We start from the raw sequence: 27,924 nt of genomic DNA, 5'->3' as shown, positions 1-27,924 counted from the left end.
CTCACCGCCCACTACACACTCTCTCTCTCTCTCTCTCCCTCTCTTTCTCTTTCTCTCTCTCTCTCTCTCTCTCTCTCTCTCTCTCTCTCTCTCTCTCTCTCTCACACACACACACACACACACACACACACACACACACACACAGGCGCGTGCACACAGACATGCACTAGAGGTGGGAGTGGATGCTCGTGTAGCTGCTGGAAGCCAGGATGGGATAATCATGCGTGTCTGGCTCCGGGCGTTGATGCAGCTGCTGTTGCTGGATCCGGACTGGACTCGGGGCGCAGGGTGGGTCTAGTTCCCGACTGGAGCTATCTGGACCTCATGTCGATGTTATCAAGCATTCCGAGAAAGACGAGGGCGATGGCCGCGAGAGGAGTTGGTGCAGCTCTTTGAAACGTCCAGGCGACAGAAATCGACCGTTTCCGCCGATGGAGGACAGAATTGGCCGGTATTAAAGCGCAGGGTTTGGAATAACTTGGAAAAGGGGGGAGAGAGGATACCGAGGCACCCCTTAGAGGATATCGAGGGAGCCCGGCTTCTTTTCTTTATGTTCTTTTTTAAGTGGGATAGAGATAGAAACGCACCTGGAAGAACGGCTCACTTTTGCATCGGTAATTAGGAGAGGACTGCCTCTCGTTGGAGCGAGCGGCAGCCGCATCCGACCGACCGGGGGGGATAGCCTACTTGGATGGAGAGGGCGCAGTGAGGGCTGAGAGAGCGGCTTGCCGTGTGTAGGAGGAGGACGGAGGGAGACCGGGCACTTTGAAGGGGACGGGGAGCCAGGAGAGGCGCGGCGGCTCCATGAGCGGCTCCTGCCGGGACAGAGCGCCCAGAGCCGAGCCGGAGCGTCTCCACCGCCGCGGGTAGAACCCCGGGCTACAGGACGGCGGCCAGTTTGGAAGTTTTGATGCATATGATCACAACCACCATGATTTTTATGATTCTTGGTGCTTCAGTTGTAATGGTAAGACACCATCACCTCCCTCAGCCACAATAAGGTTTTCTAATACCTATAGCCTACCCACCGAGGCTAAGATTGAAGCAGATCACTACAAATGAGCCCTAAATGTATCGCATTTTGCGAGAAAGCACCTTACAGCAGGCCTATCAATGACATGTGGAAGTAGGTTAGCCTACCTATAATTACCTGCTGTCATAAATAAATAATCTAAGTCCGTTTTGAGGCAAGAGTCCCCCCTCTTAGGATCGGGAGGATCTGCCAAGGCTATTTTCTCTCCTTTACTTTATGATCCGTATGCTTGTTATTTCTCTTGATAATGATGAGGAGAATAATTCGCTGTCTGTAGGAATAGCCTAGCCTATTGCTTGACATGTCCCAGCTGACTTGCATGGTTCTTTGCAGGCGATAGCCTGTTTAATGGACATGAACGCACTACTGGATCGCTTTCACAACTACATCTTACCGCATCTACGAGGGGAGGACCGCGTCTGTCACTGCAACTGTGGAAGGTAAATGCCATCATCCTCGTACAATATTTGGGATAAACATGGTGGTGTGTGTGCTGTGTTTTTTTTATACCCGTCAATTCTTAATTGCTGAAGAGGCCTCGAAGATTTCTGGCGGTGAAGCCCCGCAAGCTGATATCAGCCTGTCTGTGCGCTTACATAGCCGCGGATGTTTTCATAGACGTTTTATTATTCGCTCTAACAGATAGCCCGATGACACGTTTGGTCGCGGTGTGTTTGAGAGTGTGTGTTTTAAATATATATCGGCTGCGAGGATTTGCTGCATATACGAAGGTGTGTGTCGGAGCCATAAATAGGTAATGAACTATGAGCAATATAAGGCCGTTCAAAAACAATCTGAGCATCAAGTGCGCTGAGCGATTCACACAGGCCTACACGGTGTCGGCGACAATATAAACCTGCTGGGCCAATTATGAACATATGCGTGCTGAAGTGAAGTGGTTATGGCTTAGGAAGTGCTATGGGGCTGCTCATCAGCCTACCTGCTGTTTGCTTTCTCAGTGAGAGCAGGTTTGAAGTGGGGGGAAACAGCAGCAAGACACTCATTAATAAACGGATCCGGATTTAATCAGCAGTATTGTGCATTTTCCATCAACAGTAAGCATGTAATAGAGCAGGCTGTAGGCTGTGAGGATGAGCAGAGACACAAGTGGGCCTCTGTTTTTTTTTTCTTCTTGGTGTTAAGTCTACAGAGCCCGGGGGTATGGCAACAGTGTTGGAGCAAGATTTAAAGTAAGAGTCCTTTTTATCCAATAGCTTCACACCTATATTGTCCTCAAATATTAGATCCTGATTGACCCATGTCCTGCTGGCAAACCAAGCTACAGTCGGTGCTGTGGGAAGGGAAGTGTCACCGTTCATGTTGGTGCAAGCTGAACAGATGCACATTAAAACAAAACAGCAGTGTATACTGTGCATACTGCAGTGAGGGGGCTGATGTACTAGCAGTTCATTAGCAGCATTAAGAGGCCAGTTCCACTGTTTTTTTTAGCCTGTAAATCCAGAAATGGGTCATCATCAGGTGTTATTAGATTATGCTTGTCAGAGAGGGATAATCTGAGTCAAAGTTTGGAAAGGCCTCTTGCACACGCTGGCGGATGTGATGTGATATAGACTGATGAAGATATGTTTGGAGACAGGATTTGTGATGAGATGATGTGTCACTGACTGTCTTATTTAGTAATATTTTGACAATCATATCATACTTGCTACTGCCAAAAGCAGCCTGGTTATGGATGCAAGCAGAATTTGTAGAAAATAAAGTATGTTCAGCAGCATTAAGGAGTAATTTCTTTATTTATAATTCCAAAAATTATGTATTTTTTGTCCACTATAAGTATTAAGCAATGCATGTGTACTAATAAAACAGTAAACCACTGGGTAGTATGCACAGTCAAACCTCTGCCTCTTCTGTTAGTTTTTAGGTAACTGTACCCACACAGTGTCTTTCACTGACCTGGAAACACTCCTGAATGAGAGTCAGTCATGTGTTTTCACTTAAACAGCAGATAGAGCGGGATACGTGGTGGATGAATAGAGCAGACCTGAGCTTGGGTTTCACTTGCCCGCCCTTCTATCCGTTAGACGTGGAGGTGTCATGACGCCCACAGCGCTCACCTTATCAGCCTTGAGGACACAGCCAGTGTCATTTTACTTGGCAGCTTGTGCGCTCTGATTTGGATGTAGTTGTAGCTTCTCTGATGGGCTGAGGCCTGGCCTATAGCTGCCTCTGTGGCATGGGTGAGATCTAGGAGTGGACTGTGTGTGTTGCTGGGTGCACCCTGCTGATTGGTGCCATGGTTGCTGTGAGAGGCTGCAGGATAGTTGTCTTAAGATGAGTTAAATGCTCTCATTGGGGCATTTTCATTGAAAATTCTTAGAGGAAAACTGAATAGTTTTCATTTTTATACTAGCAAAGACGACACACACAGAATGATTTGGAGGGTCCAGGTGAACAGGACTTAAACGGACAGTTCACCTGAAAATAACAGAAAATACATCTTTTACTTTTACCTGTAGTGCTATTTATCAGATTGTTTTGTTGTGAGTTGCAGAGAGATATCGGCTGTAGAGATGTCTGCCTTCTCTCCAATATAATGGAACTAGATGACACTCGGCACACTATTTTCTTTCTACTGAACTAGACCCCCCAACTGTATCACCACACAGAGGGAAGCATGCATCTGCTCATGGACAAGAAGTGTGTGCTCACGACAGTGTGAGATGTAAACATTAATGGCATCCTCCTGGCCTGAGCTGTAACGTTAGCTAGCTCAGTAGTGTTAGGTCAGTTAGCAGTAGATATGGTTGGCGGGTGTAGTTCAGTAGAAGGAAAATAGTCCTTACATGAAACTGCTCACAACAAGGTCTGTGGATTATCTTGAATAACCGGGTCATGATTTCTGGAAAGAGACATTTTGTGCACTTTGAGCACCACAAGTCGAGTGCCATAGTTCCATTATATTGGAGAGAAGACAGACATCTCTACAGCTGGTATCTCCATCACTCAGCAACTCACATCAAAACAATCTAGATTGACAAGCAGCACTACAGGTAAAAGGAAAAATACGTATTTTGATTTTGTGGCGAACTGTCCCTTTAAGTCATTTAACAGGCTTACAGGCAGCATAAAATAATCCTTTATTTTGTTCACAGGCATTTGGGCAAAGGCCATCTTCAGGGAAAAGAAAGAAACCCGGAGGAACATTCTGGCTTATCTCTACACATAGCTTGGCTTTGTTTTTTATGTTTTGGTGTTAATGGACCTCAGCGGCTGTATGGCTCAAGTCAGCGAGGTCCGACGGGGTTTGATCCCCCCTATGGCCCTACTGCTTCTTCTGTAAAATACTTAAGATCGTTTTTTTCTCCGTATTCAGTACTAAGTGCTGTGGTGTTTTTGCACTGCACTTTACAGAGAACATCTGTCAACCAAACATTGTGGGTGAATTTTCTGTTAAAAAAAAAGTTGCATTCCTGTAGTTGAACATTTTCAATTCTTCCCCAATGTACAACAGAAACGGAAACATGACTAAAACTTACAGTTAATTTCCTGTGCTTCGTAGGATTTTCCAGCAAAGACCTGTTAGACACTGGGTGTTAAGCACAGCAACTTTCATAAAAGAGGTGTTATGTCAGTTAGTGATAGAGATAAGTAAAGCAGATATTTATTTACACATATATATGTGAAAAAACAAAAAAACAAAAAAAACTTGTGTTACAAACTGGGGCATTTACCAGGAAAGTAACCTCTCACGCTATCATGTTGCATTACAGGAAATGTAGCAGTAACTAACATTCTGGCCATCCTAGTCTGTGCTGGTTTTTAAAGTCTGTCTCTTGCATGTCTTTTAAATTTATAGTTGTGTAATAGAATGCCAGAATATTCTTTTACTGCAAAAAGTCTGAAAGAGACAGTTCACCCCAAAATCAAATACACACATTTTTCCTTCTACCTGTAGTGCTATTTATCAATCTAGATTGTTTTGGTGTGAGTTGCTGAGTGTCAGAGATATCAGCTGTGGATATGTCTGCCTTCTCTTCTATATAATGGAACTAGATGGCACTCAGCTTGTGGTGCTCATAACTCCGACAAAGAAACAAAACAAACAAACAAACAAACAAAAAACAAACAAACTCAACAGCAATGTCTCTTTCCAGAAATCATGACCAGGTTACTTAAAGCGACACTTAACTTTATGGAAATTTTACGCTTTTCTTTGTTTAGGTTAAAATGCTATTAATAAGCTGATGGCACACTAAAATGTAAGTGAAAAAAACTCATAATTATACCATTCTCATATGGTTCTAAAAAAAACTCCGGCGAATCATTGCATTTGGACTGAATGCAATAATTGGCCGAGCGTCCTGTCTGTCTTCCCCACGTGGAGACATCAAGGGTCAACATCAAGCAATGCCAAAGACTGATGCAGCTTCATCCTGAGCTAAAAAGGGACAAGATGGCTGAAGAGTTTCTGCTGGACAGGTATTTTTAGTTTGCCTCTAATATAACATAGGCTATAACGTTACATATGACAACACAGCATCCAGTTGCTAATTGCTAACGTTAACCTACTGTAGCGTAGCCTCTCAAACATTAACGTTAAATTCCTTGTGCGTTTCCACTTACTAGTAACGTTAACGCTACTATCTAACGTTAGCACTGTAACCTTATTCTAAGACTCATCAGTCATCACTGACTCCGGTTGAGTTTTAATACTCCGGGGTTGTGTTTGACTGTCTTTGTTGTAACGTTACACTCGCTCTCCTTTTCCATGTATCTAACGTTACCTTGTCAGTGCCCATGTCTATCATAGACGTAATGAGGATGTAATGGAGGAGGGGGGAGTAGGCCTTTGCTGAATTATCTTGAGTAATTGGGTCATGATTTCTAGAAAGAAATATTGCTGTTGTATTTTTTGGCACCTGGAGCAACACTGACTTACTCCCACCTCATCAAATACCAACACTTGGTTAGTGGCCCTTGGTGTCAGGTACCGACCCACTGAGGCACCCTTTAGCAGCATTATGAGGCACATCAGGCAGCAGCATTTTTTGATACTCTGACCAACTGCCGTAGTATAAAGAGTGAGAAAGTTCACATAGGGTTGGTGGGAGTAGAGATGGATGGGCCAGACAAACACCAGACTTTCATCTGGGAGAATGCTGTTCGTTTCCTGTGTGAAACCAAAAGTCAAAAGTTATTTTAATAACAGCGCAGTGTGCTAGTATGTGCAGCATACTCGGCTAGTGATGTATGTCACGTGATGTAGTCTATGTGACATATGTCATGTAATGTTACATTACATTAGTAAAACCTTTACGTATTGTACGCTATACCATGATGGGGTTTTTTTCTAAACCAAACCACATTCTTTTGTTGCCTTAACTTAAAGAAGTAAAACCTAAACACTACATTTTTACCTACATTCTAAGTTTATTTTGAAAAGAATCTATGCATTTAACAAATGGAAACTGTGCATTTCCTGTGAAAGAGGAAGTTTATTTTGAAAAGACACAATGCAGGTAAAGAGCGTAATTGACACACTGGCCAAGAGATTCTAAAGCTGATGCTGTAGGTGTACCTAGTGTATCTTAGTTTGACGTGTAGAGCCACTGACCAACCATCTGTATTTGATGAGTTGGGAGTGAGAATATGTTGCTTTGAGCACCACAAACTGAGTGCCATCTAGTTCCTTTATATTAGAGAGAAGGCAGACATCTCTACGGCCGATATCTCCAACACTCGGCAGCTTGCACCAAAACAACTGAGATAGATAAAGAGCACTACAGGTAAGAGGAAAAATATCTATTTTTGATTTGGGGGTGAACTGTCCCTTTAATAACATTAAAAATTTTCATTACTTCAAACCTGTTGTCAATATTATGCCCCAAAGTGTGTGCGCAGAGGTGTGTATCTGTACTCACTTCCAGCAGTCCAATCTCTCAGCTCCCACTGTGTTTCCTTACAGTGTTTGTCAGACAACCGCCTGTGTTGTTAGACTGGAGAAAGCCTTCAGCCCCTCTCAGGAGGACGGGTAATACCAGTATAGTAAGACTCCCATATCATGCAGCTGTATCTGTCTCACAGTGGAGTCAATGCTGGACAAAGTGCACAAGTGAATGTGAGGGACAGGATGACTGCTGATCAGCAGCCGCTGCAACAGTTGATATACAGAGATATATGTGCTACCATGCATGTAGTTGTAATGCAACAGAGTGATGTGTTCACTGATCTACTACAAACATCAGTTGTCCTTGAATTTGAATTCTATCAGTGTAACATTTCCATATTTTTCACCTCTTTCTTCTCCTGTGAGATGTGAACACCAGGTCAGTGGCAATCACACACCCCGTGGATTTGAGGAAAAAAACAATTAAAATTGGATTCATGTTTAGTCCTTTCATGTCTCTCCTACTTGGAACAAATTCAAAGAGACTTTCTAGTAATAACCCATTTGGATCTAGGATAATTTTCCAAAATGAAAAAGAAGAAGCCCACATTGACAAATAATTGCTAGTTATAAGATATCTCAAGAGCTATATTTGCACACTTGGAGCATTTTAGATGATGTATATGTCTTGGCAAATTTTGGTTAATCCAAAATGCATTTTACTGAGCGGCTATGGATATTCAAAAAAATGCCTTTCAAAAGGCACCAGTAGCACTGAATGAGGTAGTGGAGTGTTGCTTATTCTTATTTCAGGCCGTGAGCCCAAGCCGGTCTCCTTAAAGTTCTCCAGCCGCAGCTGCCTAAAGTGCAGCCTGGGGACATCCAAGGGTCCTTGAGAGGGCTTCAGGGGGTTTCCAGCAAAGTGTGGATTAGTGAAATTTGATTAAAATTCAGATGGAAATCTCCAGATATCATCCAAGTTAGAATGGGTATATGGAATATAAAAACACTATTCATAAGATAAACAGTTTTTCCATCTTAACAAATATATATTTATATAACCAACATTTCCAAATGGCTTCAACACACTAGATCTTATCGAACACTGTTCATGGTCAAGGACATTTGGAAAGCCATTTTACAGGGTAAGTTTATACAGAAGAGTAATGAATGAAATACCTAAATATAGGAGCAGAAAAAACATAATATATAGAGGTGTTTCCACACAGGATATGAGGTAGGGCTGGGCTTTATATCGATATTATATCGATATCGTGATATAAGACTAGATATCGTCTTGGATTTTGGAGATCAATTGTTGTCTCCCCCAGGTTTTGAAGGCTTTATTACAGTACGTGATGTAACCCTGAACTTACCAGACTCTTGTAGCTGTGTCATTATTTACTTTTACTCAGTTCGTCATCATATCCACAATGGTAATGATTGACATTGATATTGATAATTATATTGTTATCAAGGTATTTGGTCAAAAATATCGTGATATTTGATTTTCTGATTGATTTGATTTTCACAGTTAACACCTATGGTAGATGTTTGACCAACATGTTAAACAGCGCTCACCACCACCATCATCAAAATGCCAAATGAGAGAATATCAATTGAAAGAATGGTGTTTTCAAAGAAAGCTGTTTTGGAGGCTTGTGTTAGCCCAGCAGTTAACTTTATGTTTCCCTTTAATTTGGCACCCATCTGTATGTCTCTGAGATGGCCAAAACATGTTCATTTATATCTTTGATTCACAGAATTATGTTGGTTTATAACTTATATTTCTATCGGCTTCCCCTGTCTGTCTTCCCCCAAGGCATCATGTCCACTATGTAATCCCATATGATGGGGACCATTCCTTGGTGGACTCATCAGAGAACTACTTTGTGAGTGACAGTGTGACCAAGCAGGAGATGGACTTGATGTTGGGGCTGCTGCTGGGCTTCTGCATCAGCTGGCTGCTGCTGTGGCTGGACGGAGTCCTACACTGTGCCGTCAGGGCCTGGAGGGCGAGCCGCTACTATGGTAAGGTGGACATTGTCTACTGGTCTGCTGCAGATACACATGAACACAACTCAAACAAGAGCTCAGTAATCCCTTAAGTATCATAAAAAAATATTTCTCTATGCATTTCAGTTGTTTGTGCTGAGGTCTGAATGCACTAATGGAAACTTGAATAATCTTAATTTAACAGGTGAAATAACAATCTATGATTTAAAGCAGGTTTTGTTGTTGTAAAATGCTCGTGTGCAGAAATGCATATATGTATCTGCATCTATCTGCCATGTATCTGCATGTGCAAGCGTTTGCCAGGTTAACACAGCAGTTGGTGGAGCTCTGGTAAATGACCTTCCCCCCATTACTTGGCCCATTTTTGGCTCTCCTCGCTGTTTTTTTCTCAGTTTACTGTGACCTCTTGGAAAATCACAGCTAAACCTCCCAACTGTGTGATGATTCAGACGAAGGCTATCACTAAAGGTAAAACTAACTTTAAATTGTTGTCTTCTTTTTTGGACAGCCAAAATACCTCAAACCTTATTTCACTAACAATCTGAATTGTTTTAGGAAACGGCAGCAGACAAAGGCTAAGAGCACCATCATTAAGTATAATTACTATATTCTGAATATATGAAAGTCATTATTTATGAGAGAATTGTTAACAAGATATAGTGAAATCATACTTTAAGGAGGACTGCGATGATATAGGCTTTCAAAGGCGGTTGTAATTATCATTCAAAGGTCTTTACAATATTCAGAGCAAATCTATGTTTCAGAGGTTGTCTGCACAACGGAGGTGGCCAGGTTGTTCTCATGCACTGTTTGTATGTTTTCCTACAAAAAGTAATGTACCACAATTTGTATACAACCCATGTAATCATAAGCCAGTAATTTGTGTATAACCCACGTAATCAGGAAGGCCAGGCTCACAAGACCAATGCCCTAATGGGAGTAAATAAGGAAGTAGTCCGCATAAGGAGAAATGTAGGGTGGGTGAGTCAGACAACACAGGACTTTTCCCCAGGAGAGGTACGTCGTCACCATGTCTCTTTTACAAAACCCAACCTATGTAACTTTACTTTCCTAAACCCAAAGATGCCCAACCATGTTTCTTTTACTAAATCTAACAAACGAACATATGTTACATTAAGTATGTATTCATGGTGGCTAATTCATGTGATATCATACAAATCGTTGTATGGGGATATGTTGAGGTGGCTGAGCCAGTGGATAGCAACTAATCATGCTAACAGCACAAACAGTGCTAACAACAGCAACATCAACAGTGCTGACAGAGCTAACAGTGTTAACCTGTGGGGACCTGAACAGTGTGCTCTTCACGCCTACGTCAACATTGTCTCAATATCAGTGGTAAGCGCAGTATGAGAGTAGTAGCCTACACACAAACTCATGCACTAAAATGCACACACAGCTGGACTGTCTGCTCAGGACGCCATTATGCCACTATATTTTTACATAACACATAGTTGTTTGCTGTCATATCAATGCTTTGAACATCATATAGAGCTTCTTAAATACAAATTTGGGATACAGCCTATGATGTTAAATTCAGCTTTTATAGATAAGTATTTGTCAAAAAACAAATCTAAGCCAACGACATGATTCATATATGCCATTTTTTTGTTTCTATGACATACTGCTGATTCACATTAAATTTGCTACAGATATTTAATTCAACACATCATTCGTAAAAGATATTTGATTGCATACAGTATTGTAATCACTGCACTTTTGCTATGCTTCAGCAAGTCTTTCCATATTAGCCTGTTAGCTATGTTGTGTTAGCATTGAACCAAACAGAAAAGTTAATGTCCATGTGGCAGCTGATGTCAAACAAAATCACCTCTCAGCATTTTTGGTTGAGTAGGTTTTCAGCAATGGTTTGTATTAAATATCAAACAGTTAGTGTTACAAGCCAGGTCTGACAGAGCAGCCTCCGCTCTACAAAGCTTCTGTGCACCGCTGTGTAAATGCAAAGTTAAACCTTAAATGATCTCATTGGGAACACTGCAAGAGCAAAATAGCAACGCAATGCAGTCAAGTGAAATAGAATATTAATAGGAGATGAAATAATGAAGATGACGCAACCCACAATTATCATTTGGTTGAGTTAAACCTCAGGGGGAGACCAAAAAAAAAGCTTTGCAGGGTACAAGTTAGCTAACAGGCAAAATGGCAATTCCCTCAATTTATATTTGTGATTATGACATTCATGACTAAATAACTTTCCCTGTCTTGTTGATTGTTGGCTAGTAATGTTTGAAATGTGGAAGTTAATCTAAGCATGAGTGTATGTTAATAATAAGGAATAAACTTTCATAGCAGTTTCTCCCCCCAAAAAATTACAGTGTAAAGGTAAAGATAACACTATAATGTAAATGTATTAAAATATTCAAATTATTAAATCTATTATAAATAAAAGATATGAGAATGAGTAAGGATTTAAAAGAGGATACTAACTTCAGGCATAGATTTTCCACAGCTGAGGAGCGCAGACAGTAAACATATGTCTCCCATGGTGATGAGGAGAGACTTGGGAATCACTAGAAGGGCCCTGAAAGAGGATCTCAAGCAGCAATCAGGCTCACTTGGGGGTTAATAAATCACACAAATAAGCTGACCTAAAACCTTAAAATCAATTCTACAATTGACAGGCAATCTTTAAAGGGAGACTAGGATTTGTGGTCACTTCTCTTTGAGAGCATGATTAGCCTGGGAGCAGTGTTTCAATTTAACTGTAGCATGTTGATATTTCTCTTCCAAAGAGCACAAGAGCGTCACCACAATCAAGCCTAGAGGACATACAAGCATAAATGACCCTCTTCAGAGCTGCACATAAATTAAAGTATTCAATCTAACTGATAAAATAAAACATCTAAAGACAAACTGAGATTATGGGCTTTTGGCATCATGTTTCTTGACAGGCTGACAGATTACACATAAGATACCAGAAAGCTCTAGTACAGGGACCAGGAGGGGCAATTGTTAGGATCTCTGACTTTGAGCCTTTTAACTTTTTTCAAAAATGTTTTGATATCCAGCACTTGCTAGTATGAGAGCGATATGACATAATACAGATACATCTATAACACAAGGCTTTATTGGACTTTAAAACAGCATGTCATCTGTGATATACAAGGAGAGCATATTAATAGCAAATAATTAAGGACCCAAGATAGACCCTTGGGGGATGCCACAAGAGAGTGGACCCAATCAACCTCAAAAGAACAAAAACGTATTTTAAGGTATAAAGTAAACCAATCTTGCACCACACCGAGTCCATAGAATTGATCCAAATATAGTTATCCACCCTGTCAAAGGCTGAGCTGAGGCCAAGGAAAATTAAAGCAATTATTTTGGATGCAGTGACTTCGTGGAGCTACCACTGGTTGTCTGGCAACCCCACGGTATAACCAAGACACCAGTCACTGCACCTGGCCAGAAAATACTTTCAGCACGTAACTATAAAACAACAAATGTCATTTTCATATATCAGTGAACTGATTAACCAAATGAGGTGCAGTGTATTTTAAGTTTGGATCAACCCATACTAGCTGTTACCTCTAAGCTGCCCACTTGCTGGCTATAGCTCTATAGTTAATGCTCAGACATAAGTGTGGCATCATCTTCTCATATACTTTATTGGGGGAAAAAAATGAATGAGTATATTTCTCAAAATGTCAAACTATTCCTCTAACAGTCCCACAGCAATCCTTTTATCCTCCTTTTTTCCCCAATACAGAAACTTGCTTTGATCTTTTTACACTCAGACTGAGGAGATGTACATGTGTGTTATATACAGGGTTCCCACAGTCATGAAATTAAATAAAATGTTTTCCAGGCCTGGAAATCGGTTGGATTTAAGTGTTTTGGAAAAGTTTTGAATAGCGATTGTTTTGACTATTGCTAAAATATGTTTATAAAAATCCCAAAACCTGTCAAATGTTGCACAAAATAGTTTCCCTGTATAACTAATTTAAAACCTAGTGCTGTGCTGCGTGACTGTTGAAACATTGCTAGTATCACATGATACACACAGACTAGATCAGCTTGGTGTCAATGCCAAGACAGTGCCCCCTTTTGGGGAATAGAAACACATTGTCACATAAGGAGAGAAACAGGAAAATGCAGAAAAGCTGTTGTGTAGTCGGTAACCAAGGCTTTCACACTGAGATTTGAGGCACATAAGATACTGAATATTCACTGTCAGTGTGGTAAATGACGAAATGATGCTGCTGCAGTACAGTCACACAGTCATCTCCAACTAAATCTTAGCCTGTAGATCAAATAGTTTGTTATTTACAGACAGCACTTAGCCTACCAATACCTGGTGATTCAATCAAATATGTATAGATGTCCGGATAAGTAGTATCCGCCCACTTGGACAGGGGCAGTAATTTATTAAGGTATTGCAAATGCTCAGGTTCAGGAAAGGTCACAAAACAATAATAAGACCTGTCCATAAATCAAATGTTTGGGAAACATAGGGAATATATATATATATATATATATATATATATATATATATATACATAATTATGATTCAAAATCATGAAAAGATATGCATATAGATGCTGGGGGCCTTTCCACTAAATGTGCTGAAGCCAGGCCCACTTGCAGGAAAGCCGCAGCCTCTTTTAATTGTTTTGTTACAATGGATGCTCCATCTAGCAGCTTTAGCCATACATGCTTAAGTCACCAGCTTTTCAGCCGATTGAGCATGTGGAATCGGCGGCGGAGCTAGTCGGTGAAAGAGATCACTCTAATGGGCTGTTTAGGTTTTATCCCCTCGCCCCTGTAGCGAGTGAATCTGCCTGTAGTGAAACCGGGGCTAACTGGTGCTTCCTCCTCAGGCTCCACTTCACTCAGCTCCCTGACAGATCCGCTGCTTCTTCCCACTTTAACCTGAATAACAAACCGGAGCTCCGTTTGAATCCAAACGGAGAGCCGGGGCTAGCTGGGAGTGGCTAGCGCAGCATGACGGAGGGAAGCACAGCCAGTTAGCCTCCACTAGCTTCCCAGCTAGCCCCGGCTCTCCGTTTGGATCCAACCGGAGAACTGAGCCCTGGTTTGTTATTCAGGTTAAGCTGAGTGAAGCTGAGTGAAGTGGAGCCTGCGGAGGAAACACCGGGACCGTCTGAATGTAATAGCCAGTGGAGGTGCTGCGGTGCTCGGCTGCACAGATAGGTAACACCTCGGCTATCAGGATGTACCACTCTGTCACTCCGCTCTCTCTCACGCAGGCGCAGAATGGACGTGCCACTTGGCCATCGGATGTAGTCCGTGTAGTGTGTTCAAATGCAACTGACACAGGGCGATGTGAGGCGACGTGAGGTGACGTGAGGCGACGTAGACGACGCAGCAGTTGGCTTTCGTCGTCGCTAGTTCTTTGATGTCGGTTTGGTGTGCCCGCACCTTAAGTCATCGAGCAGGCCTTAAGCCCTGCCCAAAAAATCCAGTTAAACTCCCCAAATCAGTAGGCCTGCTATACTGTTCCCAGTCTTTTCACATTTTCCACAAGTGTTTTCTACTATGTGTAATGTGTTTCGATGTTAATCTCAGATTTAACTTTTAAACCTCTTTTACCCCAACTTTAACAAGAAATGAATGCATACAAACTTGTCAAAATTATAATCCAAACACATCAAATTGCAGTGTCATAGATAGGATCTTTTGTTTTCTATCCCCCCAAAAAGGAGCCCGGCCTTGGCGTTTTGCAAACTACTCGTATGTGCTGGTCTAGTCTGTTAGCAGTGGGCATAATTATGCAGCTAGTTGACAGTGGCAATGTTTATTCAAGTAAACTCAGCAAACGCTAAGCAGTTGCACTTGATGCTGTTGGTACATGTGGTATTTTGTATTTGTTGCCATAAAGAACTGTTGACTCAAGATGGCTGTGCCATTTTCATGCCTATTTCAACCCCTACCACACCTTACCAGCACAGCCTAGCAATGTGACGATCAGGTTTCATAGCGAATCCACTGATAACGTGTATTTGTCCTACTCAACAAAGCTAACAGCAACTGAGCACATGCCCATAAAAACCTATAAAGAGACTTTGGCTAGATCCATACTAATATGTTTTTGTTTAAAAACAGAATTATTGCTATGTTTACGCATTGCATCGACCTTTAAAACGGAGACCTTTTGAAAATGCTGCTAACCCTGTTTTAGTTTGAAAACTCTGAGGTTGAGTTTTAGTCTGGATTGGTGGAAACAGAGACTTTTGGAGACGATGAGACAGACACCCACGTTTGCTTCCAGATTAGGCCTTGTCGGTCACGACGTGTCAAGCCGAAACATGATAGCTAGGCCTACATAACTTTTGTGATTTTATCTTTCTTGTGTAGGTACTCCTTTTCTATTGCCAAGAATTCCTTGATTGATGGATAACGCTTTCGGTACTGCTCTAACATGTCGCCGGGTTTGCGTTGCAAAGACTTCCAACCTGTTCTTTGGCCACCTTGACCATCTTAGTGTGACCTTCAGTAACAGTTCCACCTCGTCGTCGGTCCAAGCAAAGAAATCTCGTCTTACTTTTTGCCATCTCCCTAGTATTTTCTATAACTAAGCAACCATCCGCAGAGTAGACAATCTGCTCTCTGTTTATATTGGCCCAGTGTACATGAATGGTCATTTTCAGGTGTGTCAGTATGGACAAAGACTATTTCTGAAGTGCTAAAGCACTTGTGGTTAAAACTCATTTTTGAAGGAAAACATATTTTTAAGAGAGCTACTAACTTTGGCACTGGTCGTTAGTATCATCAGTGGTCCTTCTCTGTGATATGATTTCCCGCCACATGATCTTTTTGCACAATAGTAACTAAATGGCTTCCTGAATGATGGTTACACCACCATGACACTTCAGCATGTTGACTTGACCAGTAAATATTCTCTAAATTATGTGTAATATTCAGATCAATGGTGTTCCTTTACATTTATTTACTATTAAATGATTCAAATGAAAGATTATGCCAAACTAGTTAATAGGGCATTTCATTGAGAATTTTATCTTGTTTAAGCAACTTTAATTATTTAGTGCAATTTTTTTTACAGTTACACCACATTGACATTTTTGTCATCATCACCTAAATATTCTCTCAAAATGTATTGGCCATGTATCCTCACAGGGACACAAAAAAAGTGTCACATCACTGATCCATTGGTGTGGATGAAGCCCTAATCTGCCTAAAATCACCTCTGCTGGGTTACCATGGGTGTGCAGGGCTTTTAACTCAACTAATGATATTACTTTTGCCTCAAGAGTAGCTGTATGTCCCAGAAATGTCTGTGTGCCAAGGCCAGTTACTGAGAACATTATGACTGCACAGTGGTTCGGTGGTTAGCGCTGTCACATCACAGCAAGAGGGTCCTGATTTGAACTCTGGTCCTGGAACTCCTATAAGGAGTTACTGTATGCGCTCCGCTTGTTTGCATGGTTTTCCTGGTTTTCCTGCTTTAGTCTTATTACATGCAGTTGCAGCATGAGAAAAGAAGATAGCATTAATTGACAGCTACTGTGTATGATTTGTAAAATATGGATAATATTTATAGGTTTGCAGAAAGCCACAGATAGATACATGAAGTGTTTTAGTGTGTAGACGGGTATAAGTGCACAGCTTGTCACTTCACATCACACTGACGATAATGTGAATTAATGGGCAGTACTTGCTGAAAATGTGCTGTCTAATGAGAAAATCTGGCCAAGCTGTTATTTGTTTTAAACAAGCACTGCTTTTGTGTGAAAACCAATACAATACATATATGAATACACACACAGCAGTTACAAAGACTGGTTCAAACCAGGCTCGAGAAACAGAGATTGAGAGATGACTTCATTCCCACCATCTGCTGTGCTGTAGTGAAAGCTACATTCCCACATACCATGTGTTTTAATCCAACTGAGTGCTACAGTTGCTTCTTAATTTCCTGTCTCCCGTCAGCACTCTCGTTGAAATATCTGTTTCTTTACTCCTCCTGACAGATGAAGGATGCATGTTACCTTAGTAAAAGAAGAAAAATGTGGCAGATTTAATGAGACAGAACATGCTGTGTATAGTTCACCAACATTTGGCTTGTGTGGTTGTGCAGACACGAGCAAAGAAATAAAAAATGCTTTCAGTGACGGTAAAGCTAAGCGGCTATTAGACACACGTGTGAAATCATGACATGGCAGCGTGAAATCCCTCATAGTCTGGCGCTCTGCTAAAGAGACAACGCAGAGGGTTCATCTATGTGCACTGCCAAGATGTTCACTGACAAGCTCAGTATTCGCATCCTGGATTACAGTGTTTTAGTTTCTCACGGTCATGGCAGTTTCACAGGCTTTCTCACAAGCCAGGATAAAACTCTGTGGGGAAAACACTAACAAAGTTTTTGCATTCTTGGGAACAAATAAGCTCAATTTAAGGGGAATCAGGTAAAACTTTTAACAAACAGATATTACTGTGAAACTTCTGAAGTTGACTACTTACATTATTAAAGGGATGGTTCAGATTCTTTTAAGTGGGGTTGTATGGGCTACTTAGGCAGAGACAGTATGTTACATACAGTAGATGTCAGTCAGCACGCCCAATGTTTTGAGAAGCAGGTTGGAGATTAACATGGAAGCTAAGCAATATACTGCTGTAGGGGGGTCAGAAACAGAATGTAGCTTAGCCACTAAAAAAATCGATGTCAATTAAAGTGTATAATGTATTTAGAGTATTTTCACCGCTTTACCTGACCGTCAGACAGTGATTTGTTTGATGGGAAAATGAGGCAATTATAACCCTCTCTTCAGAGCCAGATTTAAAATTGCTGAACGCAAAAGGTCTACCGCTGCCTCGTTTAGTTAGCTTGTTTGTGTTATTGTGTGACTTTGGCATTTAAGGGTTAGTTTGGATTCCCTACAGTTACATAGTAACATAAACTAACTAATTGATCAAGGCAGTGGTAGACCAGCAGCTCCCTTGTTCATCAAGCTAAAATGACTTTTGTAATTTTAAATTACAACTACATTTGTCTAAAGGGTCTGGTGGCTTTGACGAGAGCATAGACGAAGAACTAAACATTAAATCGTCCATGTCAAAGTGGGCCATTTGACAAAAAGATAAAGCTGTGAAAATACTTTTAATAAAGCATACACTTAAACTGATATGAATATTTTTGGGTGGGACATTTTTTTATGAGGCTAAAATACATTTTGTTGTTGACCCTTGTCCACAGCAACACATTGCTTAGCGTCTGTGTTGGACTCCAGCCTGCTTCTCCAAACTGTACTATACTATACCTTTTTCGCCCCCTATCTAGTTAAATACTTTCCAATTTGCATACATTTCCAGAGCACAAATCTGACCATTGGATAAAGGCAGCTTCAAAATTCTTTTTTAGGTACACCTTGCTAATACCGGCTTGGACCCCCTTTTGCCTACAGAACTGCCCCAGTTCTTCGTGACACAGATTCAACAAGGTGCTGGAAACATTCCTCAGAGATTTTGGTCCATATTGACATGATAGCATCACGCATTTGCTGCAGATTTGTTGGCTGCACATCCATGATGCAAATATCCCGTTCCACCACATCCCAAAGGTGCTCTATTGGATTGACATCTGGTGACTGTGGAGGCCATTGGAGTACAGTGAACTCATTGTCCTGTTCAAGAAACCAGTTTGAGATGATCTGAGCTTTGTGACATGGTGCATTATCCTGCTAGTAGCCATCAGAAGGTGGGTACACTGTGGTCATAAAGGGATGGACACGGTCAGCAACAATACTCAGGTAGACTGTGGTGTTTAAATGATGCTCAGTGGTGCTAAGGGGCCCAAAGTGTGCCAAGAAAATATCCCCCACACCATCACACCACCACCACCAGCCTGAACCATTGATACACGGCAGGATGGATCCATGCTTTCATGTTGTTTACGCCAAATTCTGACCCTACCATCTGAATGTGGCAGCAGAAATCCAGACTCATCAGACCAGGCAATGTTTTTCCAGTCTTCTATTGTCCAGTTTTGGTGAGCCCGTGTGAATTGTAGCCTCAGTTTCCTGTTGTTAGCTGACAGGAGTGGCACCTGGTGTGGTCTTCTGCTGCTGTAGCCCATCTGCTTCAAGATTCAATGTGTTGTTGGTTCAGAGATGGTCTTCTGCATAGCTTGGTTGTAACGAGTGGTTCTTTGAGTCCCTGTTGCCTTTCTGTCATCTTGAACCAGTCTGGCCATTCTCCTCTGACCTCTGGTATCAACGAAGCATTTTCACCCAGAGAATTGCTGCTCACTGGATATTTTCTCTTTTTCAGCCATCGTCTGTAAACCCTAGAGATGGTTGTGTGTGAAAGACCCAGTAGATCAGCAGCTTCTAGAATACTCCGACCAGCCCTTTGGGGCAACCATGCTTTGTATAAAGTCACTCAAATCACGTTTCCTCACCATACTGATGCTCAGTTTAGACTTCAGCGGGTCATCTTGACCATGTCTTCATGCCTAAATGCACTGAGTTACTGCCACGCGATTGGCTGATTAACTATTTGTATTAACAAGCAGCTGAATAGGTGTACCTCATAAAGTAGCCAGTGAGTGTATTATAGTCAAAGGTTTGTACAGGGGGAATTTTAGATATCTCTTTTTATCCCTCCATAAATCAGAAAAAAATGTCAATAGCCATTAAAAAAATATCCATGTTTTTAGGAATAAAATGTTTTATAAATCAGGTTACAAATGATATATAAACAAACCCCTCTGTAGAAACCTTTAGAATATAGGTAAGAATAAAACTGGAAAGTCTGGTCTATGTAAGAACTACTAAAGTAGAGATTTTTGAAAAATGGCCTTGAAAAGATATGTTTTAAAATTCCATACATTTTGGATATTTCCACTAGTCTGTAAAAAGGCATGTTCTGGATGCAAAATACCCCAAAAATCATAAAATGGACCAGTGAATGCAAAAAATAAAAAGATTTTAATTGTGGTGTCTCCCCTTAAAGACACTGAATAGAGCAATGTGGCTTTAAAAACAGGAGAGTATTCTGTCTGCGCTCAGTGTCAGGCCTGTATTGTGGAGGTGGCCTGGATCTTCAGTTTTAAGGATAAAGTAGGTGATATGTGACCTGGATATGTGGACCGCCACGGAAAAGCTCCTCAGGCAGGACAGGAAAGTATCAAGTGATGTTAAAAGCAAACGTTATTTGAAATCGAACTGAACGCGCACTAATATGGGTGTTTTAGGATTGAAAACATCATGTGGTGTTTGGATTTTTCAGTGTTTTTACAAGCTGCTGCACTAAAGAAAGGTGCTCGAATTGTACAAGCTTTGGTAGTTGCAGGCTGCTGCTGTGCTCAGAGGTGTGGAAGGTTTTTGCAGCAGCGAGTCAGACGATGCTATTTTCTCCAGTGCGTTAGTACAACAGTGTAAAATACATCATCATAAAAAACACCCAGAGAGGAGGGAGCATCCATATTCATTAGCAGCAGTTATAGAGTGGGGGATATACGCTTCCTATTTTGTACTGGGAGGGAATGCCCCTTTCTCTTATATGTGTGTGTGTGTGTGTGTGTGTGTCGACTGTGACGTTGATGCTAGGTCAGACTCGTTTAGCCTCCCCAAGATGAGGAGTGAAGGTGAGGCTGACAGAGTGGGGAAGGGTGTGTGTTGGGGGTGCGGGATGGAGATGCTGTCACATCCCCACCCCCACTTGCACACACACATACACACACTCTCTCCTCCAGAGCTATAAATAGAATGAGAGAGAGCAGCTGGAATAGCAAGTGAGAAACACACACACACACACACACACACACACACACACACACACACACACACAGTGCATTGAGATGCACATTGATTCCCATTGCTTTTTTTCCCCCTTCTAATTCCATCTCTTGCTCCTCCCTCTCTTCCTCCCTCTTCACTTATTGAATCTACTCCTGGCCATTTCCTTTACAGTGCTTCCTGCTGCAACTTTTTTTCTCCTTATCACTAATGACTGTAAATACCTGATACCAGTCTCTTTTCCAAAGACACTGAAGGAAGGGAAACACAAAAACTACCTCAAAAATAGAGAAAATGATGACTTGGCATTCAGCATCTAACACCCCACCCCCCCCTCTCCTCTAAAAGAGCATAACAATTGTGCCTCCACCACCCATTTTCTGCTTTGCATTACCATTTCTCCGGACTCCATCCCCATCCTTTTATTCAAATGAGAAACCTGTCTTCGTTGCCCCTTTTCCTTTGGATACCCTTCAGAGCAGTCCTTGTGGACAGCATACCCATTCACAGCTATAAATAACTCTCTCTCTCTCTCTCTCTCTCTCTCTCTCTCTCCCTCCTCACCTCCCCTCCACCCACCTCACCTCCCCTCCACCCAACACCTCATCCCCTCTTCCCCACCGCCACCACCACCCCTCCTCTTGCTCATCCTCTAGCAGGGCCATTTGCTACTGGGTTTGCTGTCTGGGGCTCTTCCCTCCTTCTCCCGCTCTCTCTCCCGCTGTCTCTGTGGACCTCGCTCTGCCTCGCCGGCTCCGGTTTATAACCCGACAAGCACGACCGTCTGCTCCGCCATTCCACTCTTTGTGTCATACACCTCACATTCATGAAATCCCACTTTGTCTCCAGACAGTCACTGATTTCACGGCAGGCCTGTGTATTCTGTATTTACAGCACAGTCACTGCTAACTGGTCAAAGACTGAAAGACGCATTTGAACCTTCAGCTCCAGGCAGTCATTAGAATATATAGAGATGGGGACACATCTCCCCCCAATTTTTAAATCTGCTAAAAATGCCTGGTTCTGTTGGCAAAAAGCCTATGTGATTTCCATTAGATTTTGGATTATTGCAGAAAATAATTCGGCATTATGTTTCACTAACTCCGATTTATCAATCAGCAGTTTAAAAAACTGTTGTTAAAGGGGGAGGGAGGCTCAGGTGAAGTTTTAGAGTCCTCACATCACTTGCAGAGATCCCAGGGGAGAGTGGGTAGCAGCACAACTCACTGTGTTCAGTGTTTTATTTCCCAGTCACTCTAGTAAGGATGATTAGTGTATTGTTAGCTAACCATTACCATTGGAAAATGCCTGTTCCAGTTCAGCGCCACAAGGTGCACCCATAATACACGCACGGTATCATGGGGCCCAGGAATAAGGAGGCTAGTGTGTCACAACAAGGTCATAGTGTGAGCACTGTGTGGCCCTAAATCACATACTGGCCCCCTAAAATGACACTCAGTCATCAAACTTTGAGAACCCCTGATATAAGATGTTCTAAATTGGTCACTTTAGCTATTAAGTTTCTAAAATTTATCCTGGGATGGAAATCTCCCCAGGCCCCTGGAGGGTTTGGGTCACAGAAGGTGTAGATTGCAAATGGTCCCCCACCAGTGTAAATGTGTGATTACAGTGCTGGGTCAGCCTTAATCTCACCTGTAAAATCCTCGTGACTGTGGAGACATAATGCCAGGACGCAGTCACATGTGCAACAGCCCAAACACAAATGTGAAGAATCAAGGGCAACAGCATGGTGCACTTGAGGAGATTGATGCCATTTACTGTTCCCATCCAATATTTCAGTGCTCCAATCTTTTATCTTGTCTCTGTCACTCTGCCCTTACCGCAAAAAGCTCACCCTTACTTCCCAGAATTAAAAGTTGTTACAGCTATGATGAAATCGGTGGCTTAAAGACATATTAAACATCAGCTTTTCCAGTGTGAGGTCTGTATGGAGCTCATAACTCACTTTTATGCTGCACACAATAGAGTACAAAAACCTCTGTGCATCTGATTCTGGGACATTTTCTGGATTGATGTTGTATGGAAGATATTTTGGGGGTTTGCTTAAAATTTGACTGGAAAAATACATATTCAACATTTTGCTCAGAATAGTATTGGCAGGGTAGGCTGAAAATACATGACAATGACATTTATGACAATGAAAAAAAGGATTATATCAGAGATGGACAAAATGACATTGTTAAATAGAAAGCCAATATCAGCGTAGCCCTAAATTCAAGCATACATTAATAGAGGACATTAGTGTGAAAGAGGCGCTTAGACTCATTCACGTCAGCATGGAAAAGGCCAGTACACAGCACAGAGATCAGTCCTCTGTGTTGCTGGTTGTTGATGTGTCTTGTCTGCCTCTAACTGGATTTAGAGGCAGAAAACCAGGCTAAGAGGGATTTTACACTATTGTGTGTCTTGATCTCATGAGTGCATTGTCGAGCTGACTCGTCCTCGAAAGCCTGCATTCAGTTGTCTTTGCTCATGTCTGCACAACTACAACAGCCAGATACTGTTGGTTAACAATAAACTACATACGCTATCGTAGGGCTGGGCAATAATCGACATTATATCGATATTGTGGGATTAGTCTTATAGTGTATTTTGGATTTCGTAATATTGTCAGTGTTGTCTTTTCCTCATTTTAAAGGCTGCATTAGAGTAAAGTGATGCAATTTAGCTGATTTGTTATTTGCCTTTACCCACAGTCATTATATCCACAATACTGATGATTATTAATTAAAAATCTTACTGTGTAAATATTTTGAGAAAGCACCAATGGTTAACCCCACAATATCGCTACAGTATGAATATCGAGGTGTTTGTTTATAAATATTGTAATATTTGATTTTCTCCATATCACCTGGCTCTACACTGTTCTTACACTTTGCCATATGTACTTGTGTGTAGTAAGAGTTGATGTAGAACCTACGCCGTAACCTACACTATAGCCTAACCTGCACTTCCCTAGAATTGTAACTACGCGTCGCAGTGACGCAGACCTCCTGTCTGTTGCTGTATACTGACACCGTTTCCCTCAGTGGAAACGGAGCTCGTATTTAATTAGTTCACAGATAAGAAACAATAAATAATAAAGACAGTAAGGCCTCCATTAAAATAGAATTTTAAGTCTTGTGTGTGATCTATCCTTCAGGGATTTATACTTAGGGATTTATCCAGGTTTCATATGAGCAGAGGAAATCTCCGCTCGTCGCTAGGCTAATTAATACAATGTAAAATGCCATATGCTTGTGCTAATAACGTTAGCATTTTGTATTTGTTTGGAAAACGTGTTTAGTGTGACAGTTGTTCTGTCGGTGAACCTTGTGAGTTGTAATGGAGCCAAATTGTGTGACGTTACCTTTGTTACATGTTGCTGTTGTTCCTGGCTTTATATGAGTAGAGGGAAAGATCGCGGCCACTAGGCTAATCTATACAATGTAAAATGCCATAGACTTGTGCTAATAACATTAGCATGTTATATTTGTTTGGAAAACGTGTTTAGTACAGGACAGTTGTTTTGATGAAAAGATAGCTAGTTGCTAGGCTAATTTATACAATGTAAAATGCCACAGGCTTGTGCTAATAACGTTAGCATGTTGTATTTGTGGGGAAAATGTGTCCGGATTAACACAAGTGTTTATCTGTGAATACTGTGAGTTATAGTGAAGCTGATTTGTGTACTTGTGTTTGAAATTGTCTCTATTAAGCCATGTTTAATGAGTTTTTGAATCAACTAAACTTAACGGCACTTCACAGAAACCTCTGCCGCCGACTAGTGTTTTGGAGGTGTAACTGCAGAGTGACACAGACACACCACCACAGAAGTAAAAATGCTCACAACGGCATAAGCCACATGCGTAGGGTTTAAGCACAACCATAAATCACTTTTAAAGTATTGGAGCAGGAAAGGAAGTAATCAGTATTGTGACATGTTGTGATTGTGGCAAACTATCGATACTCTGTGTCGCAGAACTTGTTGCATTACTGATGCAGAAGTGTTTGCCTCTTTTCCTGCGGACATTTAAACTCTCAAGTTTTCTTTCAGCTCAATCTTTTGTCAATTTATATCTGTTTGTCATTGAAATACTGGCACATGTTCATGCTTCTGTGTGTTTACAATGCTTAGACTCTGGATTTCGCCATAGCTATCTACGGCAGTGGTTTTCAACCAGGGGTCAGGGGACCCCTAGAGGTCCTTGAGGGAGTTCCAGGGGGTCCCCTAGAAAAATGGCTAATAGTGTATTGTAACTGTTTAATTCACTATAAAAGTGAGCCCACTGTCAGGAAGAGTCATAACAGTGTCTAATTCTCAACTGTTGTTGTCAATTATAGAATTGTGGGCCTAATCATATCTAACACCCAAAATGTTTTCAGATGGAGGTCCCTGAAGCGAAATATTGTCAAATGGGGTCCGTTACCTAATGTGTATCAATTTAGGGGTTCTTGTCCTTGACACAAAAAAAGATATAGGACCACTGATCTAAGGCACATAAAGTATGACATAATCGTAACCTCCCCAGTTCAGTTCTGGTTGGGACTGTTGCATGTCATGTTTGGTACACAATGTTCAGGACTGAATGCAGATACTTCTACAGTACATGACATACAGTATCAATATTTTTTGTGTTATGTGGTTTAGGACATCTGTTACCTCAACAGCAATGTTTGTAATCAAAATGAACATTTGATAATACATTACCAGCAACTTTATTTACAGGTACCTGCCTTCTAGGCTTCAATGCATGCAAAAACTTAACTTGGCAAAATAAATCTTACTCTTAAAAGCTGTATGCTGGACTCTATATTTCTAAACTCCAGGCCACAGAACGGACTTTTCCTCATCTCAAATGTCTAAAAAACAAAATGAAACTCAAAGAATGTGATAATGCAGTAAATAAATAGGCTACACTACAAGTTTCATCCCTGCTTTATTTGTAATGAAGCATTTTTTGCAGTTTTAGGAGTATATTTCCTCTTTCGGCTCATTGATGTATTTCTTGCCATATAATTGCAAATGTAATATTGTGCCAATTGTGAGTTACCCTGTGATTTCATGCTCTATTTTGGAGGAATCAAAATTTTCCATTAGAAAAAACCCAAGGTAACGACTTCCAACAGATGACCATTTCAAGGGGCATATCCATCATGAGGTTATTGCATCCATCAGAGGCAGATACAGACTGCAGAATATCTAGTATTTAAGAGGCCAATTTCAGCTATTGGTCACACTCTAACACTTGCCTCCTCTGACTGTCCTGTTACCTCTCATCTCTTCCCTCCAGACACCCCGTCCTGGTCATGGCTGCCCCAGTTCTGCAATCTTCGAGACCTCCGTCGCCGAGCCCAGCTCAGACAGCTGGAAGACTCCAGCGGCAACATGGTCCACATCAAGCAGAAGCTCTACCACAATGGTCACCCTAGTCCCCGCCACCTCTGACTCTAAAAAACAAAATAATAACAAAAAAAACCTAGACCCCTCCCCTTAAAACCCCTTCTCCCTTCCTCTCCAAAAGCCCTCATCCCCCTTCCCAAACTGCCCCTTGGCCAACTGTTGCCTCAGAGACCCTGGAAAACTGCCCTCCCACTGTTCATAACATGGCCCCCTTAATACCCCATGACAGGACTTTCTTATGACTAAACCCGGCCCCTGTCAGCACTAAAAAAATCCCAAAATGGAGCAAGATGATGATTATTTGTTGCCACTGAAATCTTGTCTTATGTCCATGTCCACCATTGTGGGAGGAGGAAGAAAAAAAAACATTTTTAAGGGTGTTTTTTCTGTATAGAGACATTTTCTGTGTTCATTGTTAAACTTGGCATGCTCTTTTAGAACAGGGTAAGATGTGGGCAGCGTATGGAACGGGCGGCAAGACGGGTGTCAGGATTTTTTTTTTTTTCTCTAACGGGTGGGAGTGGGACTTTGTTGGCGTTGGTTGGGGTGAATGAGACTGGTGGGTGGGTGGGTTTTTGTGATGGTTAGATTGCTGCTTCTGTAAATAGTTATAAATACGGGCAAGTGGGATTTAACAGTCTTTAAAAAGGGGGTGCGTGGGGGGATTTTTGTGTGAGTCGTTTATCAATAGAAAACCTAATGATGGACTGTGTGGTTAAAGATTATAGGAATGGAACAGGAAGATGAGTCTGTTTGAAAACTGGATGTGAAACCATGTGATTTCTGCTAAAACACAGATTAATTAGCTTTGTTACTTAGTGAATTAACTGAATGTATTAATTTTTCCTGTAAATATGTGAGGGGGAGGGGAGCGTGTACGGTTGTGGTCGGGGTTCTCTTTGCTATATTATCATTCTTTAGTAGACACGGGAGGAGAAATAAATGCCAGCCAAGATGAGTTCAACACATACACACACACATACAGACACACACACCCCTCCATCTTCCCCACACTGTGCTCAACAGCACAGTTCAATTTTCTTTATCCAATTCCCTCTCACTTATCAGGAGCAACCAGCCTATCAGCAGAGGGAACCCTCACCCAGCCCCCCCTCGTCCTCTCTGTCCAGACATTGCTGTTGTGAGGATGAAATGTCTGTTTTATTAAAAGTGCCATTGAAGCACAACAGTGACCTCTGATGTTTGATTGTGTCACTCCAATCATATGAGCGAAGATGAGAACACATTCTCATAGCGAGAGGTTATTTCAGCGCAGCAACAACAGACAGATTATACAGAGAGGTCCTGCTGACAACTTCAGTTGGGTTTGTTATAATTCTAATAGAAATTTCATAAGCACTGACTAACAACACTTGTGAAATGACTAACAATGCCAATGACATGCTGATGCAACTGAGAAAAGCCCTCCACTATTGTCCACCGGCACAATACGACACGTTCCAGTGACAGTGAGGGCATTTAAAAGAATATTTTCACCTTGGTTGGGTATTCTTTAGCATGCATACCTCTTCAATCTGACTGGATTGTCCCAAATAGTACCTGCCACAAGTGTCCATGATGTCCAGTATTGTTTGAAAATGCAAACAGCTAAATTATTTTCATTATGATTAATCTGTGAAATAGCTTTTGTTATCATTTTCTGATCTATAAATGGTGCATAACAGATTTCTGCAGCCCTAAGTTGACATCTTTAAATTGTTGGTACTATCTGTCCAGCAGTCTCAAAACTAAAGATATTAAGGCATTCAGTGATATAAAACTAAAATATCCTCAAATCTGAGAAGTTTGAAGCAGTGAGTTTGAAACATAATTTCAATGACTGATTACCAAAACTGTTAATTTT

At 41.5% G+C, this 27,924-nt stretch overlaps 1 protein-coding gene across 1 annotated transcript; it reads left to right on the top strand.

Moving 5' to 3' along the window:
• Nucleotides 1-151: 151 nt before the first annotated feature.
• tmem240a (transmembrane protein 240a) lies at nucleotides 152-27,623 on the top strand. Its single transcript, XM_050065036.1, has 4 exons — nucleotides 152-967; nucleotides 1,367-1,473; nucleotides 8,704-8,912; nucleotides 25,951-27,623. The coding sequence occupies exons 1-4, from the start codon at nucleotides 911-913 to the stop codon at nucleotides 26,103-26,105; spliced, it is 528 nt and encodes a 175-aa protein (XP_049920993.1). The 5' UTR covers nucleotides 152-910; the 3' UTR covers nucleotides 26,106-27,623.
• Nucleotides 27,624-27,924: the final 301 nt, after the last annotated feature.

The sequence above is a fragment of the Epinephelus moara genome, chromosome 16 (assembly GCF_006386435.1).
Source record: "Epinephelus moara isolate mb chromosome 16, YSFRI_EMoa_1.0, whole genome shotgun sequence".
Classification (NCBI taxonomy): Eukaryota; Metazoa; Chordata; class Actinopteri; order Perciformes; family Serranidae; genus Epinephelus; species Epinephelus moara.
The sequence above is the reverse complement of the archived record's forward strand: the minus strand, read 5'-3'. Positions and strand labels throughout refer to the sequence as shown.

What these genes read in the sequence shown, in the direction of transcription:
- tmem240a (XM_050065036.1), top strand. Translation starts at nt 911, where the DNA reads ATGCATATGATCACAACCACCATGATTTTTATGATTCTTGGTGCTTCA. An exon ending in TGTCACTGCAACTGTGGAAG is followed by an intron (nt 1,474 to 8,703) that starts GTAAATGCCATC and finishes TCTTCCCCCAAG; the next exon opens with GCATCATGTCCACTATGTAA. An exon ending in GAGGGCGAGCCGCTACTATG is followed by an intron (nt 8,913 to 25,950) that starts GTAAGGTGGACA and finishes TCTTCCCTCCAG; the next exon opens with ACACCCCGTCCTGGTCATGG.